The 21,452-nt window shown below is 41.3% G+C and overlaps 2 protein-coding genes across 2 annotated transcripts in view; both read right to left on the bottom strand.

Annotated features, from left to right (window-relative positions):
• Positions 1-414: 414 nt before the first annotated feature.
• Positions 415-9,747, bottom strand: LOC147334743 (acidic leucine-rich nuclear phosphoprotein 32 family member D-like). Its single transcript, XM_086274656.1, has 7 exons — positions 9,376-9,747; positions 4,668-4,817; positions 4,105-4,227; positions 3,493-3,679; positions 3,321-3,415; positions 2,028-2,094; positions 415-1,866 (listed from the first exon to the last, which is right to left on the bottom strand). Exons 1-7 carry the CDS (start codon positions 9,427-9,429, stop codon positions 1,787-1,789), a joined length of 756 nt encoding a protein of 251 aa, XP_086130782.1. The 5' UTR covers positions 9,430-9,747; the 3' UTR covers positions 415-1,786.
• Positions 9,748-10,973: 1,226 nt separating this feature from the next.
• LOC147334742 (endophilin-A1-like) overlaps positions 10,974-21,452 on the bottom strand; it is a 60,283-nt gene continuing 49,804 nt past the window's right edge. The window contains exon 9 of the mRNA XM_086274629.1: positions 10,974-20,197. Within this exon, the coding sequence (XP_086130755.1) occupies positions 20,001-20,197 (197 nt within the window). The 3' untranslated portion in view covers positions 10,974-20,000. The remainder of the gene's footprint in view (positions 20,198-21,452) is intronic.

Raw genomic sequence — 21,452 nt, 5'->3', positions numbered from 1 at the left:
ACTGAGATTCCCAACAAGCACCTAACCTCTGTTAATCCTTGATATGTATAATTGAGTGATCTGTATATATTAGTGCGGGTTGGTTATTAGATGCTGCTCCAACCAGCCAGTGAATAACCCGCTGCCCCGCCCTCTCCTCCCTGTGCCCCAAGCAGCAGGTGCACCTCGCATACAGAGGGCGCCCTTCCAGTAAGTGGCCGATAGAAAATAGAGCGGTGTCTATGCCATTCCCAATATGCGCTCATGATGTCGGGGCAGCATGAGAACGAGCAACTTTTTTTGCCGATGCCCGTGATGCCGCCCTGGGCAACTGCCCATGTCACCCATGTCAAAAACCGCTACTGACTGTGAGCAGCGCTGGCTTTAAAAGACTAAACGAGACGGGGGGAGACGAGGACACAAGAGAGCCAGGAGCAAAATGTTAAGATTTTATTTACAAAGTCCTTTTTGTATGTATTTTTTGTTTGCTTTCATTTAACTTACAGAAAGTAAAACACAAAAAAACCAAATCAAAAAGAAAACAACCTCGACTAGTCAGTGTAAGCTTGAAGGAACATCTGGAGCTCTCTACTGAGGAGACAGAAACTAAAGGAGGCAGAAAGAGGGAGAAGGGGGAGGAAAGAGGCAGAGCGTTTCCCCAGACAACCATACAAAAATTAAACAAAAACAAATTCCTCTGAAAAAATATTTCTTTTAAAAAGCTCTGTTGGCAAAAAAAGACAACACGGTTTGCCCTGAGCAGGTTTGGCCTTGGCAACAGGAAGAGGGAGGAGGGTGGGTAGCTTTTTTTGTTTTTTCAAGATTGGCTTTAACACAATGATGTCATCAGAGCGACGAGCTACATCACAGACCGATGACATCAGGGGAAGAATAAGGAAATGGAGTTGGGTTCAGATTTCATTAATTCATTTATTAACTCCTCATGTTTTTATTGTCTTGTAAAAAAATAAAAGAAACCACGCCCACATACAATGGAAAAAAAAGTTAAGGAGAGACATTTATTCTCAGGAGGAAGAGGAAAACTGACGTAAAGTCTGCAACGTTTTGTTTTTTTGAGCTTTTCCAGACTGGTGATGCATTTACTGCCCACAAACAAGAGTTGGAATTTAGAGTTCAGATGGTTTCTTTCCTGTTAGCACAAGTTTAGGTTGTTCCCCCCCCCCATTTTAAATGTAAACTGTGATGAAACAAACAAATAAACAAATAAAAAACTGTCTAGCTGTATATTCTGATGGAAGATTTGCAGGTTTCCAAAGAAGGCGAAACATCCTCTGGTTCCAGCTTCTAAAAATGTGAGAATCTCTCTGCAGCTTCTTATTTTAATAGCTAAACAAACTCTTTTATACAGTTGATGGTGGGACGAGAAAACAGATACTTTTCTGTTAAAGTGTTTTCTTCTTTCCTGAGTTCACAAAAAATAAACGTGCTGCCATTAAACCAAAAGAATAACACTGCGGCAAAAACAGAGGACTAAATGGAGGCTGTAAGTTGTTGATGACAATGGGAAAAAAAAAAATTTGGCTCAACTTGTGGAAATGAAAGTATTTAAAAAAAAAAAAAAAAAAAAAAAGCAAAAAAAATAATTAATGAGGCGTTTTAGACAATAACGGATGTCAATTTGGCAGGCGACAAGCGAGGAGACCAGAGTCAGAAATGAGACGTGGCCCAGAGTGAAAGTGGGAGGAGGCAGAGGGGGAAGAATTGGCAGCAGGGATGAGACATTTAGACTGAGTGGATAAGAGGTCAGCAGGGTTTGCGGGGGTCAGGGAGGGGTCTCTGCAGGCCCTCATTCATCATCGTCATCATCATCCTCGTCCTCGGGGTCCCTCTTCCTCTTTTCTCCTTTGGCTGGAGACGAGTCCTCATCTGCAGGAAGAACAATGGGAGTCTTTTATTTGGCTGATTAGTTACTACTTGGCTACACCTGACTGAACCAACTCAACAGACACCATCAGATATAAATGAGTGTTCGAGTGTTCCTCAAAACAAAGAGAAGTAATAGTGAGGAAAAATACAGGTTTACTCACCATCCTCCTCCTCATCTTCATCATCGTCTTCTTCCTCGCTGTCCACATCTCCGTTCACCTCTCCATCCTGCAGGGACAAAGACTGCTGATGCAAACTCACAGTGCCTCTTCCGAATCAGTCGGAAAGTCCGAGTTCCCAGTTGGAAATGTGTTGTGGAACGCTCCCTCAATTCGGGATTACCCCGCTCGGAAAGTCAGAGCAGACTAATGTACCACAAGCTACAATCAGAGTTTTACTACTGTTTACTGAACGTAAACTGTGAACATTTAAACTGTGCTGCAAAAGCTGTGTATTTTTGACTGACTCAGCCACGCGCAGAACACTGACCAGCCTCTACTCATGAACATGAGAAAAAGCATGATGATGTTTTACTAGTGACGCCTGAATGGTTTTACTTTGCTAAGAACCAAACAAATCCTGCCTTTCGTTGCTTTTACTGGAACCACCTATAGTGTGTGGGGTTGTTATAGCAAACTGTGCTTGGCATACAGCTTTTCGTCAGACTTTGTGTACGTGTTTTCTCGCCGTATTGTTTTTAAGTGTAGCCAGTTTCCTTTCTTGTTATCAAACATGACGATTTTTAATTTTCATGAACAAGAATTAAGGAGACCCTCTCCTGACTCATCAAGCGCACCACAAGCTTCCCTGTTCCTTTCCAAGCAATCTGTGTTTAACCTACAGACACCTGTCGGGTTTTGGAGGACTACATGAAAGCACATGTGTGTACCTATAAACAAACAGAGCTGTTGTATTATAAATTATCCATATGGGTGTTTAACTGCACGGGTCTCCTGGTGGGAGCCAACCTGCCTCCAACCAATCCCAGCGTGCCTGCAGTCACTTTGTCGAGGAGTTTACAATTAATTATTTATATATGCAGACAGATTCCCAACATGCTGCAAACACTGAGCAACTCTTGTGTCCCTGAATGCAACCTGTCTGCAACACGTCTCTGTGCAGTATGGCACTTAACTGGTTGCATTCTGGTTACATTTCTGAGGTTCTGCCTGGACTTTTCAGAGATTCATCACGAACTGTAACATGTAAACGCCAACTTAACCTCATTAAATTGCAGACTGACTCCATCTTATTGTAGTCTTAATGCACCAAATTCACAGGACAGAGGGCATTTGACTGTGATGCTGTGATGAAAGTGGTTTTAGACAGCATGTGGAGGACAGACGAGCAAATACGTCACAGATAAACAGAAGACACTTCGCATCTCATTTCCCCTCCTTTCATCGTTCTTCAGCATTTCTATGTAAATGTTACTGATTTAACTCCAAACTCACCTCATCACCGCTGTCGTCGTCTTCGTCGTCCTCCTCAGCCACTACGTCTTCTTCATCCTCCTCTTCCTCTTCCTCAAAGTCCTCTGACTCGCCCTCTGCAAAATAAAAAAAACTATCTTAATATTACTGTCGCTTTAATTTTCTCTCAGTTTTCTAGAAATCAAACCTTCACCTTCTTCGTCCTCATCGTCGACGCCGTCTCCCTCGCCCTCGGAGTCGGAGGCCTCGCAGTCGTCGATGTCGTAGCCGTCCAGGTAGGTGAGCTGGGGGAGCAGCTTGAAGATGGACTCCCTGTAGTCGGCCAGGTTTGTCACCTCGCAGTTAAACAGGTCGAGACTCTTCAGCTGGGGCAGCTTTTTCTGGAGGGACAAAGACGGACATCCGATCAGTTTTCTGAAAACATTTTCAAAGAACTAATGAAGAAGTACAAAGTGCTGCCCTCGTTTGGCTACAGCACACTGTGTGCAAGTTTGCTTTGGACATAATACTGACGACCCACAGCTCGTGCACTATTATGTCACTACAAGCTGAAACTGCATTATGGACACCTGAGACCAGCACATATATTGTATACCTACATGTCAGTATAAGGATAACAGAGCTGCTGACTGTCGTCCATGTTGGCTGTTACTATAGAAACTGTTTGTTTATATATACATATATAAATGTGTTTGTGTTTCATGCTGTTATATGATTTACTGATGGTTACAACCTATTCACATACAAAAGCACACAGCAGTGATCTGTCACTTCTTTTTTAAATAACGATGTAGACTCCACCCACCAGCGGCTCCAGGGTGCTGATGTCTTTGAACTTGTTCCCACTGAGGTTAAGGTGCGTTAGGTTCACCAGCCGCTCTGCCAGGACCTCCAGACCACCTGATATCCTGTTGTCACTGAGCTCCAACTGCAGAGACACAAAGAAAAGCTGTGAATCAAAAAAATCAAACAGAAATATATATATATATTTTTTAAAAACCTGGTGATATTGCAGCTTTATATTATCACATCATTAGTGTCTTTTACTTTTAGAGCGCTGACAGGACAAAAAGAAAGACACAAAAAGCCATCAAACTGTGTGACAGTTGAAGCCAAACACAAAGCTTCTCAACCCTCTGCTGCACCAAAAAGCAAGCAAAGTATACCAGAGGCAGCTGTCCACAGGCTACGTAACTGAGAAATTCACCAATAACAAACCAAACAATCAAATTTGAATCACCTTTCAGAAACTACAAAGAGAAAACATGCTGGAAAAGGAACTGAAAGCTCTGCAAAGCTGAACATCTGCACCTTCTTCAAACATTTACATGAACATCTGGTTTCCTGACGCTCTGCAGGCCCTCTCACCTTTTTGAGTTTGGCCAGCTTTGGGATGTCTGCGACGCTGGTCAGGCCGACGTTGATGAGGCTGAGCAGTTCCAGATTCGAGAACTCTTCTGTGATTCCCTCGATCTTTCCTTCGCTCGAGCGACAGTTATCCAGGACCAGCTCCTGGACCTGAGGGGAGAGAAGGGACAGCGCGCCGTTAATCCAGCATGGCTCAAAGTCGCCAACCGGGTGAAAGAGTGGATAACTGTAAACACTATTTCTATTTTAAGCAGCATGTGAGAAGAGTGACACATTAAACTGGTTACAGTTTGACTCTGTGACTCTTCGCCACTTTTAACCCTGAATGTTTCATGTTTAGCCTCCAGATTTCAACATATCATTTTCTATTTTTGCGTGATGGTTGATACAGTAACAGCATGTTGTAATAAAAAAATAATAAAACATCAACGTTTTTTTGAATACACTGTGTGCTCTTGTATGTTTAATCTAGTTGAGCTTTTCCTCTCTGCTTACTTTGTTTATGCAAAAATAAAAACTTCCTTATAATAATCTGCAGTTATGCTTCCACACATACGCAGGTATTCATAGGGTTTATGGGTGGGCGGTATAAACGGTATACGGTAGAAACTATATAAATTTGGCCAGTGTTAGAGATTTTGACTATTCCGCTCTACCGTGCATGTTGATGGTGTCATCAAGCTGCGCCTGTTTTGGTCGAAAGCATGGCAGTGGCTGCAAACAACATCATCTGCAAATTATGGCGGGCGACAGTAAAATCAAAGAGACGAAGCACTTTTGGAATATGGGCAAAAACTGTGCTTCCTCCACTTCCCTACCATCTATTCATTAATGCTGCATTCCATCACAGCTGCTCTATTCTCATGTTGTTGCAGTATATTAATGACTAACCTCGTATTGTGGATGGATTATCTCAGTTGTTCTCCTGACTGAAGTTTGGTCTGTTTACAGCATCCTGCCATGCGACTGCATTTGTCCCCAACCACTAGAAACCCTCATGTTAACTTTTATCGAGTGGAAAAGAAGTTGGCGTTCATCCTTCAGCTTTACTGTGCTAATCTTAAACTAACGTGGCTGTTTTGCTAGTGATCACGTAGCACATCATTATATACCAGCTAGTCCAACTTCAGTAACCCTACAAAAGTGACTGCTGTTTAGTTTTCTGTCTTCATTTATGTTGGAAGTGATAGCAGAGCTGTACTTTTTAAATTTGTTTAGAAATCTCTCAGTCAGAACATGCTATATCGTGTTTAGGTGGAAAACTAGCGAGCTAACTTCTGGATGCCTGGATGTTAAACTTAATTGTTACACCTGGTAGAGCAGAACGCTGATCATTTTATTACAGATGAAAGAATTTAGACAGTTTTTCAACTCTCAGTGATGCTGCAGTGATCGTTTGATTTTGGGACCTGAACCAGATGGAGTTTAGGACCCAGATTACTCCGCGAGGCTCCTGACTACAGCAGCCGTAATGCTCCAACAATCCATCAAGCGGTGCAGCTTCGTAGCTTACCAAAGTCGTACTAAAACATTTTTGACAGATTTCTGAGTGCCATGTACCACATAAAATCAGTTCGAGGTCAGTGAGCACAACCAGAATTCATACACAATCCACACTGTTGATTTTTGAGAAAATGAAAGGATTTTAAGCGTGCCTTATAGTGTGTAAAATACGTTATACAGAAGAAAAGAACGTATTGCGATATATATCGTTACCGCACATGCTTTAAATCAGCTGTCTCCAACTGGAGCGGTTTATGCCCGACAATATTTTCACGGACCGGCCTTTAAGGTGTCGCGGATAAATACAACAAAATAAAACTAGCACCGTTACCGAAAAAAAAGAAAATTTATTCATAACACACGTGAAAAGACCCGGGAATACAGAGTTAACGATAAAAACAATAACAAAATAACGCTGAAAACCGATAAAAACCCTGAAAACCATACATTTCACACCGAGCCTCAACTCTTGCGGCCCGGTACCAAACGACTCACGGACCGGTCCGAGGCCCGGGGGTTGGGGACCGCTGCTTTAAATTATATCTTCATATGGATTTTAGGCCATATTGCCCAGCCCTAGTTTATGTTTTGTTTTTTTCCCCTGTGTGTTTTGATCCTTCGTTCACATGTAAACAACTTTTTAGATCACCGAAACTCTCCCAAGTTTAAGTTCTTCAGAAACTCCACTTCTGCGTTTACATGTGGATGAAGAATCTGCAAAAATCAGTCGAGCTGCCGCTGTAATCTCGTTGTCAGCTGGTGACATGAAACAAATCTGCAACCTCAAATGACTCACTTGATGGTTTGATTAAATAGCGAGGTCAATGTGACTAATTCATTTTCCTTGTACTGAGCACTGCCTAACGGGTAAGGTGACTTCAAATAGAAAGCGTGGTTACCCACAGAAGCAGCGCGAGAACACAGGAGTTTCCACGGCGTTTTCGTTGAAACATGTCAGTGTTTCATTGTATGATCACAGCGCCTCCCTTGTAATAAAACCCAATCATCCCCTACGTATAAACAGGAGGACTTTTGCAGAATGTTAAGCTGACACAAGTTACCCATTTACTGGCTTGCAGTACTTGGGGTCATGTGGAAAACAAGCAAAAAAAAAAAAAAAGACGTCCCTTCACCTCAAACTGATGATTCATTCAATCAGTTTTTCAGTCTATATGCACCTAAAACAGAGTTCGAAAAACACTGCATACCCACAGACACCATAAAAGATGGATGAAGTTCCGGTCTATAAGATGCAGTATTTTTAGTCACCACCAGAGGGCAATAACATACGGCAGCTTTTTACTATTAAATAGTGGTCTGTATTAAAAATATGCAATGGCTTAATTAATTAATGTGCTAGTATTCCGGTCGTAGTAGTGACATTTATTTTCAGCCAGATTTAAAATGTACAAAAAGCATAATCAGTTAATAATTTTCACTCATTTGAATAATGTGGACAAAACTTCAAAAAATGTTTTCCTTTCTCTGAGTGCTGCCTTTAGTGGGCACCACAGCAAAACCTTAAAGTGTCCACCTCATACCTGAATTTTGCTTCAGCTGGAAAAACTTGATAACTGATCACCCTATACTTTGCATCCTCCTCTGTGGTCTTCCTCCTTTCCTCCTGCCTGCCAGCTCCATGTTTATCACCCTTTGTCCAGTATATCCACCATTGCTCCTCCTCACATGACCAAACCATCTCAGCCTCCAACTGGCTTTCCAACTTTGTCTTCCAAACCGAACTGTCCCTCTTGTGTTCTCATTTCTAATTTTGTCCTAACCTGCTCACTCAAAACAGAAACCGTAACATCTTCAGCTCTGCCTACTGTCTTTTTGACCGTGCCACCATCTTTAAACCATACATTGCAGCAGTTCTCACGACAATCTAGTAAACATTCCCTTTCACTCTTGAACCTATCACTCCAACCACATTAGCCCAATTAAACATTACACCAACTCCAAGAGTAGCTTTCCATGATTTTTATTGGTTCAAAAACTTCTGAAATGGCCACAGTAGGGAGATTGGGGACAGCCAAAAGGAGAGAAAAAAGTAAGAAAGAGAGAGAGAGACACTGCCTAATACCTGAGCATTGAGCTCAGAGATTACCTGTACATACATTGCCCTCAGTATTTAAACCTTTTGTAATGTTTGAAATACAACAGCATTACATACAATATGTTATTTTCAAAAACCACCAAAACACTTTAGGTGTATATCAGTTTATTTGTTGTAAATCTCGTCATTTTCAGTTGTTTTCAAAAGAAAAACAAACTAGGATCCTACAGAGGACGCCTGTGCGGTTTCATGTTGGAACGGGGCCCGACCGAGGCTCTGTTTGTAAACTCGTAGCAACACGTGACGCTGCTAGTTAGCTCTGTTGCTAGCTGCGTGTTATTACCAGCCCCTCCGCTCTGCGGAGCCCTCACTTATCGACCCAAAATGATAAGGTACTGCGGCGGAAAATGTCTCTCATTACGGTGGTTCTATGAGAAATGATATGAGTAAACGAGTGTCGTAAATTCGGGCCACAACGACTCAGCCACTTTATAAAAGTAGCGCTAGCACGCCGCTGGCTACGCGCCCTTAGCGCGTTTATGCTCGCTGGATCCGACTAATCTCTGGAAACGCGTTTTCGTAAACAGTTATTTTTAAAAAGTGACTCGGTGAGTTGCAGAAAAATATTTTTAACAAAATATTAACAAGTAAATAAAATGTTAATACGCAATGGGGGGTTTTAGAATTAAAATGCCATCTATCGACTTCGAAATAAATGAAATTCTAGAATTAGCCAGGCCCGAAAGACGTCGATTATATTTTTATTTCCCGATAAGCAGGCGGTTTTAAGTTAATTTTCATGCGTGGGGATTTTCATTTAAATTTTAATAACTTTCAAGAGCATCAGTAATATGAATAAAACGAGAAATTCGTGGGCATAAAATGAAAACAACGTGGTAAACAACTGCGTGACTGCGCTGTTTGCGAGCGGCGATAACAGCTACTTAGTTGAAGGGAAGCAGCTAATTCAAGAATTTCGCAGACTTTGTGTTAGCTTAGATCTAAACTTGCTTTTTTAAGATATGCTGTTTTTTAATCACTTTTTCCCCCTCAAGCTGCAGACACGCTGCCATGTGCTCGCCACCCCTCCTCCTGCCGGTCTACAGCAGATCAATTCCAATAAAGAAGCACACAACCCGAGAGACTCACCTCCGAGGGCGACCGGTGCCTCAACTCTAAGGAGACCCTCTTCTTCATGTCCATTTTCCTCCGGTTTTTCCTGGCTTTGGTTCTTTACGTTATGGAAAGCTTGTTTTCTCTCTCGTCCTCTGTTCAGCATCAACACGCGGAACCGGAGTGAAGCTAGCCACAATAGATACTCGTCATTTCCGGGAACGGCTTTCAAAATAAAGTTGTGGTTACGTGGTATAGCGGAAGTAGAAACATGGCTTATTCCGCCCAGAGGTTCGCACACTTTACCTTCAGGCCATGCACTCTATAATTCATCCACGTATATGCACTTATTTCGTCTTGAGATTATCCAGCGCGTGTGAGAGTTCTACGTTTCATCTCATTTTAGCGGGAACACACGAAACCTCCTTTAGGTTCTAGTGTACTCGCTTTAGCTTGACGCATGCTCGGAACGCTCCAGTGGCGCATGTGGAAAAGTGGGTCAAGCCGTATGGTGCATTGAATGCCTGAGTTATAAATCAGATATTTAGCCTTCGCACAGAAAATGACTAAAAATTAATACAAATAGGCCAAAACATTTAATTGCGGACAGTATTTTTAAACAGTGATAATAAAACTGATTCAAGACTGCTGGATTCCTTAAACCTTACTAGATGCTATATAAATTCACCAATTTTCCTGTGATATAGACAGTTTGAGTTTTTTCAGCTTGAGTATGTAAATTTCGAGTTTCTGAGGTGATCTTGAACATATCAGATATTGATTTGTAAATGGAGGGAAACGGCAGCAGTAGGGAAACAATACTCTACAGCGCCACTATACTGTCATTTGGAATCATTACACAGATATAAAAAGTCGACCACGTGCAGTAACTTAACTCTAAAAGAAAAATCATATCTCATTTATTTCCACATTAATATAAACGATAATGAAGAATTGCTTATCACTAGCAAAAAATGTCTGGCATGTGAGATAATTCACTTTCACTATGACTTCATGACATTTTCACTACACACTATAGCCTTCACTTATTTATATTTATTGTTATTATTATTGTTATTATTATTATTATTATCGTTGTTGTAGCTTAATGTATCATTGTGGTTATCATTTTTAACTTACAACATAATATATTAACAGTAATTTTGAGAAAATGTGATTAAAATGCAGATTAAAACTGTTTGCTCATGAATTCATTTTTTTCTTTGACCTGCAAATTATGTGCTATAGACTCAAACCGAAACATTTCCAATATGAAATTACAGGAAGGATTTTAAAACTAGCAATCATTGCTGGTTGTTGATGCAGTTCCACTTTTGTGCAGTCAGTGGTGCTGTAGCTCTTTGTCTGATCCCTCCGTTTATCGACTCATTGTGAAGAACAGATTGGAGCCTTGTTTGCGCCGTGTCATCATAGTGTTAATCTTTATTGTCATTACATTGTAGTTCATCTTCACGACAAGCAGTTATACATACAGTGGTCTTAGATTATATCATTGTCCAATACAAGGAGAGCAACAGTTAGAGTTAGTATCACAGCTAGATTTTTTCCATTGACCAACCCCACCCCCAACCCCCCCAAAATACCCCTTCATCCTCCCCCCAATCACTACCCCTCCCATACTCTACACCATACACCAATGTATTGACGACCGTCAAATATGTCACAGGTGCCTAACCATTAAATAGGACACAGGAATAAATAAATTAATAAATAACCAAATCAATACATACAATACATATATAAATAAATAAATACCAACAAGGTGTGTATATATTAACATACACACAAGTAGCTCACCAGAGGACAGCAGGTTCCAAAGTCATAGGGCCATTTCATACAGCCACAAGGCATAAAGTATGATTATGTAACACAGCCACAGTTCAGACCCCGGCCACATTATTACACCCCAAAAATCATGGTGCAGAGATTAGATTTAGTTTTGCAAATGTTTCTTTGAAGCAGGTCAGCTCTCAGAGGCAGACCCGCTCCCTTGGGAGAAATCCTTCTGCTTGAGTTAAACCTCACAGGTGGAGCCTCAAAAAAGCAAAAAACAGCTTGAGTTAAAAATAAAACACCAATTTTTATTTAAATATACTGTCATCCTTGGTGCACAAAGGAAAGTAGCTTACATTATTTTATTTTTTTTGCAAGTGGACACTCTACACCTCAAATCCTAATCTGTTGATCAATCAAGTATAGATCAATCAAGCCCAGTTTATTGGTGTATGCTGCCGTCTTTGAGCCAAGCAAGACAATCAATTCTTTATTTCTCCGAGATAACTGGCTGTAGCTTCAGGGGTTTCACATCACTCCAACACTAATTCTGAAGCACAGAGAGTATATTTGCTCACTGGTCACTTTATTAAGTACACTTTGCTACTACCGTACTGGGTTGGACCCACCTTTGCCTTGAGAGCTGCATTAATTCTTCATGGCATAGATTCAACGAGGTTCTGTGAACATTCCTCATTTATTTGGGTGCATATAAAAAGAAAGCATTGCACAGTTGCTGCAGATTTGTCAGTTACGCCCCCATGATGTGACTCTCGTCTTCCACCCAAGATGCTCTATTAAATTGAGATCTGGTAACTGTGGGGAACCATTTGAATACAATGAACTCTGATCACCCATCAGAAGACAGTCAGCATCAATACTCAGGTAAGCAGTCACATTAAATGATGCTCACCTAGCAGAAAGAGCTCAAACTTTGCCAAAAAAATATCCCACACTATATCACTCTATCACCAGCCTAAACTGTTAATACAAGGCAAGATGCTTTGTTTATGTCAAATTCTGATCCTATTGTCTAAATATCACAGCGGATATTGAGACTGATCAGATCAGGAAATGTTTTTCCCCTCTTCTATTGTCCAATTTTGGTGAGCTTATGTGAATTGCTATCTCGGTCTCCCGCTCTTAGCTGAAAGGAATGGCACAGTGTTACTGTTACTGTTGCGTTCCTATCAGCTCCAACCTTTGACCTTAACGAGACATTTTCACTCAGGGAACTGCCACTGACTGGATATTTTGTCTTTTTTTGGACCATTTTTAAAAACCCTGGAGATCCCTGTGTGGCAACAATGCCACATTCAAAGCCATGTGAATATTGTTTCTTCCCTCAGCATTATCTAAGTATTCATAGTCATAGTGCATAAAGGCACTGATTTGCTGTCATGTGATTGGTTGATTTTATATATGGGTAACAAGAGGTTAAACAGATGTCCATAATGAAGTGGGAGGTGATATTAACTATTGTATCTTACTGTTAAATTATACAACATATTTTTTTAGTTCATTGTTGCTGTACACTGGTGGAAACCATCAGCTATGAGAAGCCCCTAAATCTTCTAAAGCTACTGTTAGCAAGAAAATAATTAAGCCTGTAATTTCTCCAACCAGTTATCACAAGACACCAATAATACTTATACAATTTCGCAAATGCTTTCTTTTAAGTTATTAACCTGCTTATTAATACATAATTAATGTAAAATGACTTTTTTTTTAGCAGAAGTCCAAATGTAAAGTATATTAGAATCTGCCAGCTGGTGCTTCTCAAGTTTAGCCCCAGACAATGACGGTGTTTCTCCTTTCAGAACAGCTGTACCTCTGAGGAAAGACTGGAGACCTGCAGCTTTTGTTTGGAGTGTCATGACTGATCTCTCAACTGGAGAGGTGAAACTGACTTTAGGTAGGTAATGTGGCCTAGGTCTGACTCTTACCAAGGTGAACAGGGGAAATGGAGGGTAACACTGTACAAGTCCCTCATTGAGGTTAGAATACATGTCGCCATAGAGGGCAAATCGCAGTGGAAGTGAAACAAAAAAAGCAAAAATAAAAACATCATTCAAAGAAATACAAAAAGTCTTAAAGCACTTTGTAAGTTGAAGAAGAGTGCCATATGAATTTTCAACAGGTCAAAGAGTACAATAACTGAACAACAAAAAACAGAAGAGTAGCAGAGTTAACCTAGGTTCACTGCACTGCAAGACAAAAGCCAGCAGGACGAACATCTCCCCCTTCTCTTTTTCCCTTTTTGAATGTTTTGACTTTTAAAAAATCCATCTCAAAAAGCAGACGTGAAGCGGTCCAGTTGCATGCAGCTCACACACATTCGACAGGCAGACTCAGAAAAATCAGGTTTTCAGACACAGAACTTACCGACAGAATAAAGTAAAAAGAAAACACTGAACATATGTTTGCACCAACCAAACCTCCGTCTTTTACAAAAACCTGTAACATTTATGCAAAAGCAGGTATATGGCAGAAAAAAAATTGAAGACTGGAAAGAGATTATTATAAAGTTTTATTTGATGATTGTATTGTTGTTTTCACGCATGTGCTTTGGCAATGGAAGAGATGTCTTAGCTCTTTCACAGATAGATAGATAGACAGACAGATGGGTAGATACCTCTTCCTTTGATGAAACCTTAAATTTTATTGTTCCATCAGAACTTATTGCCTTTATATTCAGTATTATTGACAGTTTATAGAAGATACTGTTTAGTCTGAACCAGTACTTTTCCTTTTTTATTATTATTATTACTATTCAAAAGGATTGTATAGTAGCTTTAGGTTTTCCCGTCCTTCAATCAAACTTCTATCAAATATTTTATCTTGACAAATATCTCAACTAAAGCATTTTGTTTTTGTTGTTTTCTGTCTTGCCTCTGTCACACTTCTTAAGTATCTGTGCCATTTTAGGTGGCATAGACTTTCTCTGGTATGTGTTATGCACTGATTAATCATTAGACTTTAGCAAGAGAAGGCAATAAGATTGTAAATATAATTATAATGGTCATGATTTTTTATATCTGCTTTTTAAGCCTAACCTCATCAGCCATCTCCAGGTCCAAATGTTCTTTCTGAACACTATTTTTTTTTGTTTTTTGTTTTTTGAAGGTCCAGATTCCGATAAAATTATCAGTGTGGTGTTTTCCAGGTGTTATAATTTATTATCCAGGCACCCATTAAAACAGTGATCTCTGGGGTTTGGCAGAGTTAGCAGTAAGCTGACTTTAGTCACTGAGATAGTTGTCATTTAAAGACTGTATATCATGTTTTTACTGATGTCTTTCTGAAAAACTATAAACATACAGCACTTCTAGATGCAAATGAAGACTGCTATGGAAACTAGCAGTAACATATAGAGGGTCACTGAAGTTGGGTTAGTTGACATAATGATCTACTCCTTTGTAGCTGGCTACAGAGCAATAGGTAGGCTAATATCAACACATCAGCACAGGGATGAGGATGTAGGATGTGGCTTAAATTGTTCTCAATAAAAATGTAAGAGGATGCGCTGCTGGCAGATATAAACTTCATATGGAAGACAGAAAACACTGGACACAGATAAAACATCAGCCTAGAAGTCAGAGATGACACCATCCACTACACATGAATAATAATCAGTGTGTTACTGCATGTTTTGGATTGCTTAGTATGAAAAACTGTGGTCCTAAGTTCAATGTCTTGAGCTTTGATACCTGGAAACAGGGTTTAATACCTGATTACTTAACAAGCAGACAATCAAACCCGTCATTTTGCCTAAAGTTTGGTAGAAACCGTAAAGATTTTATATATTTTAATATGGTCCACGTTATACATGTAAACCATTAACCTGCTAATAGATCTTAGTATGTTGATTTTAGTAGTATAAAATGATCATTGTAGTATAACCTGTTTAACATGAAAGCCGCTCTTCTGGCGGAGTATTCTAGAAAAATTCGGAATATGTTATATTTCTCTGTTGTTTTCAATAGCCTATATGTTACATTTAAGATGAGGTATTCAGTAATCAGGCACTAAATACTCTAACGTATTCTGCTCAACACTGCATCAACAAAGCAAGAGTACAGGAATGTTAAGCTAAAGGCTAGCTGGTTAGCCACTTCTGGCACATTAGCATCAGCCGTGCTAACACAGATTCCTGCTGGTTCATAAATAATGCTCAGATAGAAAACCCTAGAACCCTAAGATTTTTTTTTTTAAATTATTCTTAAACTCTGTACAATAAGTATCAAACAGTCCGTTTTAAAAAATGTGTGACTGGTAAATTACAACTAGAATTCAAAGCAGAGATGACCAAGGTGTTGTCGTTTTCCTTTATCAGTTGATTTGACATAAACCCAGAACTATACTTAGATGCCTATTTCAACAAGTAACACATTTAATTATAGGTTTGTAGTTCTGTCCTCTATTTTGAAGAGAGATCTTAATATTACTGGAATGTTTCAGTTATTTAAACTGAGTCATCTCTCTAATTGTGAGTCCAGATCTTTAAAAGTTGCTTTATCAGAGAACCTTTAACAGTAAATAATATCAACCTTTTTCATATGGTCGTTGTCAAAGTAGACTCCTTTACACTGCTTTTAACAATACTGCAGATCTGTCCAGAAACTGAGAATAATGAGAAGCATTTTGGCATTGTAGCCATCCTGCTAGATGCTACACATCGCGTTTGCAGCAGGGAGCTACCACCAACACAGAGTTCTTACTAACATTTAACTATTCCAGCAACTGTTTAAGAGAAAACTAGAATGAGATATCTGAAGCATTTGGCTAAAGAATGGTATAATTATGCCTGAGATTATGACAACAGGTTCAGAAGCAAAAAAGATGTCACGATCGTAGGGTTAAAATAAATAAATGAGTAAATCTTGAATTTAGTGAGATGTTTAAGGGCATTAACAACATTCTGATATAACAAAATGTATCATTCTATGAACAAGAAGGCAGACAAAATTCTAAAACTTGAGTGCAACCTAAAAAAAAGTTTGGTCATCAAACAGCAATTTTGGTCATCACGCATTACTTTGAAGCTGACAGCTGGTTGCTGGTGAGTGTTCCGGCCACTGGTTGCCTAGGTTACCTTCTATTGTTATTCACTATCAGGTCATATGACAATACAGATATTCTTCACTATTCATTGTCTGTTGGCTCTCAGTCATCCAGGTCACTGCAGTCTAAGGAGCTTATAAAGAAAAGCGTCTGAACTTCTTTAAGTTTGTTGATGATGTTTCACCTCTCATCCAAGAAGCTCCTTCAGTTCTTAGAGTTGAAGAAGCTCCTTAGATGAAAGTCCAGAAGCTTTTCTTTCCAAACTCAATAGACTTCACTCTTCATTGTTATATACTTCAGTTGCTCACCTGGAAGATGAGAAAAGTTTATCTTGGATCCCATCCATTTCCCATTGCCAGTGGTTACTTTGGCCATAGTCGCTTGAAGTCACTGAATGTCACGGACTTCTTATGGCCTCTGGTTGCCACATTGCTATGAATCAATTCCATTGTGTGCAACTTTACATTATAGATATTATTCAATGCAGATGGTTTAGCGAATGACTTCCATTGTGAATATGGCACATCTGAGCTGCACTGACCTTTGTCGGCCCAGTTAGTTGCCATTAAACACAGCTATAACAGGCAACTGGTATCATGACCAGGCAAAAATATAGTATATTCTCCCTGGTAAGCTATCGGGATTTTGACATAAACAATGTGAATCTGGAATTTAGTATTAGCATTACAACAGGTTTCATGACAGCAAAATGTTTTGATCTTGCTTTACTGTTTCAACATAAAGCTTAGCAACTAGTGTTAGAGAGTTTTAGTGTTTGAGACCAAAATACTAGAAGTTTTTCATTGCCAAATAACAATAAAGTTGGAAAGATTCTGAAATATTCACCACGGAATTTCAGATACTTTGTTTAGTGGGAACTATGATCATGTAAAATAGTCGGGCCCCTAACAGCACTCTAAAGATTAAAGCGTAGATGTGGCGTTGCCTGCGGTGCCGTGCACGGAAGGCGAATACACCCGCCGACTTAAGCATAGCGCTGGATCATGCGATGGTTGGTTGCTGTGGTAATTTTGAGCTGGCAGCGGGAGAGCTGCAGCTCTGTGTGTTTGTGTGTAAATAAAGGGTGCAAAGCATGTTCATGTTACCTGGTCTGCTGTGGTCATTCACAGTGGTGCCGAAACCCAGGACGGGAGGCTCGGCAGACTCAGGACTGGGCAAGCAGAGAGAGGAGATGGTGCAAATGGTGGCTGAGCTGGCAGCCATGCAGCGGGAGCAGGCGGCGGTGTGTCGCCGGCAGCAGAAAGAGCTGAAGGACCAGACAGAGCAGAACCTGCAGAGAATGAAGGATCTGGCGGTGGTAATCCGGTCCTGCCCGACACCGCCGCCACCCCCACAGGTGCTCCCCGACACCTCTGGGGTGGCCGGTCCGCAGCCTGTCACCGCACCCTTCCCCACTCCTCGGGTGGGAGTAGCTTGTGCCCGGCAGGGGCCGGCTCCCATTCCTGCTCTCCGGAGGAGGGACAAGGAGCAACTGCTGAGCCCACCACTAGCTCACCCACCTGCCCAGCCCGAGCTGGAGGTCAGCGTGGGAGGAACTTGCTACACCATCGCTGGTGGTGGAGGAGGCATGTGAGGGTCCCCGCCAGCCGGAAGCAGGGGTGGTGACGGAGGGGCCGCGCGAGGGGCTGCTCCAGCCTGGAGCTGCGGTGGTGGTGGTGGTGATGGAGGGGCCGCGCGAGGAGATGGAGGTCCCTGTGCCAGGGGAGCATGCTCAATTGGACGTGCACGCCAGACCGGCCTCACCCCAACCAGTGGCCGGTGTACACCGAACATCTGCCCAGCCGCCTGTTAGCTGGGGCTCACGACCGTGCCAGCCGCGCCGTGTCCACCTGCCACGCGGCTGACCTCCGGACAAGCTTCGCCGGCGCCGCTGGGTTCGTGGGCGGCCACCTGAACTGACACCCCTTGGCCAGGGGCCAGGGGCACCGACGATCCGGGCTGATCCCCTCTCCCACTCGTGGTGGTGGAGTAGGTTCGGCCGGATGTCTGCCCGGCCTCAGTCGGGCGATGGGGGTATGTGGCGGGGTGGGGCCTGCGGTGCCATGCAAGGAAGGCAGATGCACCTGCACAGCATCTGCAATCATGCCCCGCTGACGGGTCCTGTGATGGTTAGTTGTTGTGATATTGTTGAGCTGGCAGCAGGAGAGCTAAATCTCTATGTGTTTGTATGTAAATAAAGGATGCAAAGCACGTTCATGTCATCGGGTCTGCCATGGTCATTCACAGTAGACTTTACTGATACTTCTCAGACAGATTGTTGGGTAGATATTAATTGTTGTAACTAGTGCTCCCAGCGTTAATCTCGTTAAAATGGCATTAATGTCATTTTAATGAGATTAACGCTGGGAGCACTAGTTGTAACTGTTCATCAGCTACTACATGTCCTACTGACGTGCCTTTTGGCAAGGGAGTATCACCTCCCAAACTTAATTATGTTTCTGAGCATGAGTTATTGAAAATCTGAAGAAATCTAAAATTGCTGTTTTTTAAGCCATCTAGCCACACACAGTCATGCATGCAAAAGCCACATATTTAGACAAATCAGCAAGCTCCTACTCCACAGAGTACAAGGAAACCACAGTATATAGAAAGGAAAAAACAAACAAACTTCTTTCTCACTATGCATACTGGAATGTTCAAATGTGTATCAAATAAAAAACAAAAACAAACAAGGCTCTGTTCAATAACATTCATCTGTGGCTGTGATGGCAAATCAGTGCTGCTTGGTAAAAAGAGTAACCCAAACTTCTCCTTTTCATCACTTGAACTTCTGCTTAGTGATGTGTTGAATGAGTTTCTTGATCCTCAAGCCTCAAAACCCCCCTAAAAGTTCCATTTTACAAGATAAATGGGTTTAAAAACAAGTGGATAAATGTTCTCTTTTCCATTCTAGCAAGACCAAGCTTACTTCAACACAGTCAATCTTTTTTTGGCTGGATCATGCATTCAGCCACTGAATTGAAATGCTATGCAGTGTCAGCAAAGGCAGAGGGTGTTACAAAAAGAGCTAGAAAGAGGTTGAAATATACCTAAATCGTAAACTCTATGGATCTGTGGCTCTGGGTTGTTATTTTGATGGTCTACAATCTGGACTATGGAGCCTTTCTAAAAGGTAGTGCTACCCAATGAAAGAAAATAACAAGACAAGAGAAAGTAACAAAGATAGACAGCTGGTAAAACTGTGACAGTTTCTGAAAAATTTAGGTATGAAAAAGAGCACAAGAAGGCAAGTTAAGGTAGAAAGAACAGTTACTTTTAGAGAAATACAGCAAGAAAAGAAGAAAGAAGACAGTCTCACAAAAAAGCTGTCAGGCAGCTAAACCGACAAGCAGGAATTTGTGCTGGCTTGATCATAAATACAGTAAGAACAGGTCAAAACGCACATACAGACACATACATGCACGTACATATACACCGTGCCTTATTCGCAAGTCTCCATAACCTCACAGTATTCTGTGCTGCCCGGCCAAGCACTGCGCTATAAAAGAACATCATCTCTTTGTCTTTTCATCTCTTTCAGTCCCTTGCTTATGCAGCTCTCACGCTATAATCCTCCTCTCCCTTTCTTCTTCTACTCTAATCGCTGTTCTACTGCCGCATCTTATGTATCCCATCTCGGGCTTCTCTCTCGTTTCAGTCCATTTTGTGAAAGCAGAATCGCACAGAAGCACAGAAGAAGAAGAAGAAGTAGAAGGAGGGCGTGGTTTGTTGTTTATGCAAATACAGGCTGTTTTCTGGGTGTCTGGATTGGTCGAGGGGAAGCGGAAGGTTGGTAACAGGACCTAATGAGGGAGCGGCACCAGAATATCCACATAATTGATGGGGAAGAAGCCCGACTGGCCGTTGATCATACCCTCGTACCAGTTGTCATCGATCTGATTGGTCAGGGTGATGACATCCCCCTCTTTGAAGCCCAGCTCACCTTCATTCTCTGGTTCAAAGTCGTAGAGCGCTCGACAACATGGCTGGTCCATAGGGGCTGTGAATGGACAGAAGCAAAACATAGTGAGTCAGTTTCACTCTCTATGCGGCATTTTTGGTTATCTGGTTTGTTTTGGTTTAGCTTAATGACACTGTTACATACGGGGCCTATTTTGTTTTACTTAAGAATTTCTTGCTGTGCATTGAACGGGGCTAATTTGCTGGATATCAACATAATGGTTTGACAAGGCTCACCTGTTAACTGAAAACCATTTTAACTAACTTTGAAATCCTGCACAACTAAAATCCAGAGAAAGTCAGGAATCTTTTAAATAACTTTGTATATTTCATAATTAAACTTAAAATAAAATCATGCAAGTCCATACAAGTAAATTGTCTCGAATATGAAACAAGTTTAACAGACTCTAATACTACTCTGGAAGGTAGAAAGAAACTTTCAGCTGCTAAATAATTTCCCAAGGGGATGCCACAGTGGATGGATGCGCATGCTAATTTGGAACTCATCTTTGCACCAGATGCCGAGCACTGGGAGTACACTAGCTTGCGACCCCCGAGGCTTGGTTTGTGTCTCCTTTCTGACATGCTTTAATTAATTAATCTTTTTCTTTTTGGGGGGGGGGGGGGGGGGGGGGGGGGGCTGGCAGGCAGATAGAGCAATGAGCCACTGTGATGGCCTTTTTTTGATGGTGAAGACTCATTGTGAAACCTTGAGATAAGCATTTCTGATGTCGTTCCTGTGTTTTTCCAATTGAGGTGTTGAACATGGAGTCTGACTGAAAATTAGACATACAGATAGACAGATAGATAACGACTTATCAATCACAAGTTTGCAATGCCAATCAGTCCGATTTGCCTCACAGTTATGAATTTACAAGGCTTCACAACAGGACTTCACAAACCAGTGGGTATGTGGCCAATAAGTCTGTTTATAGGCCTTTCAGAAATAATTTTTGACAATTTTGACCCAGATCAGGAATATATATTAAAAAATAAACACAAAACTCTCTTAAAGATGACTTGAAATAGCGACTAAGATTAAAAACATCAAGCAATTGAGAACTGGGGCAATTTTCTTATACGCTTAAATACAACCAGACTTATTTTAACCGGTGGAGTTATTCCCTGCTGATTGCTTAAAATAGGGTTAATGCACTGCTGGACTGATTTCACTCCTCAAGGCTTTTATGTAGAGTCTGTAGTATCTACCGCTTTTACAGGATGCATCGTATGTTAAGGTTCAGTGCCTTGCACTTGGCAACATGGACAGGAAGGGCTAGGAATTGAACTGCCAA

This window comes from Aulonocara sp. 'chitande type north' Nkhata Bay, linkage group LG3 (assembly GCF_057382095.1).
Source record: "Aulonocara sp. 'chitande type north' Nkhata Bay isolate Kocher_YH1m ecotype deep benthic linkage group LG3, A_spYH_male_GT1.1, whole genome shotgun sequence".
Taxonomy (NCBI): Eukaryota; Metazoa; Chordata; class Actinopteri; order Cichliformes; family Cichlidae; genus Aulonocara; species Aulonocara sp. 'chitande type north' Nkhata Bay.
This window is presented reverse-complemented; position numbering and strand designations above follow the sequence as displayed.

Coding starts and splice junctions, on each gene's coding strand:
- LOC147334743 (XM_086274656.1), bottom strand. CDS start 9,429: ATGGACATGAAGAAGAGGGTCTCCTTAGAGTTGAGGCACCGGTCGCCC. Junction 4,228..4,667: donor AGCTGGCCAAACTCAAAAAG/GTGAGAGGGCCT, acceptor GTGTCTCTGCAG/TTGGAGCTCAGTGACAACAG. Junction 3,680..4,104: donor TCAGCACCCTGGAGCCGCTG/GTGGGTGGAGTC, acceptor TTGTCCCTCCAG/AAAAAGCTGCCCCAGCTGAA.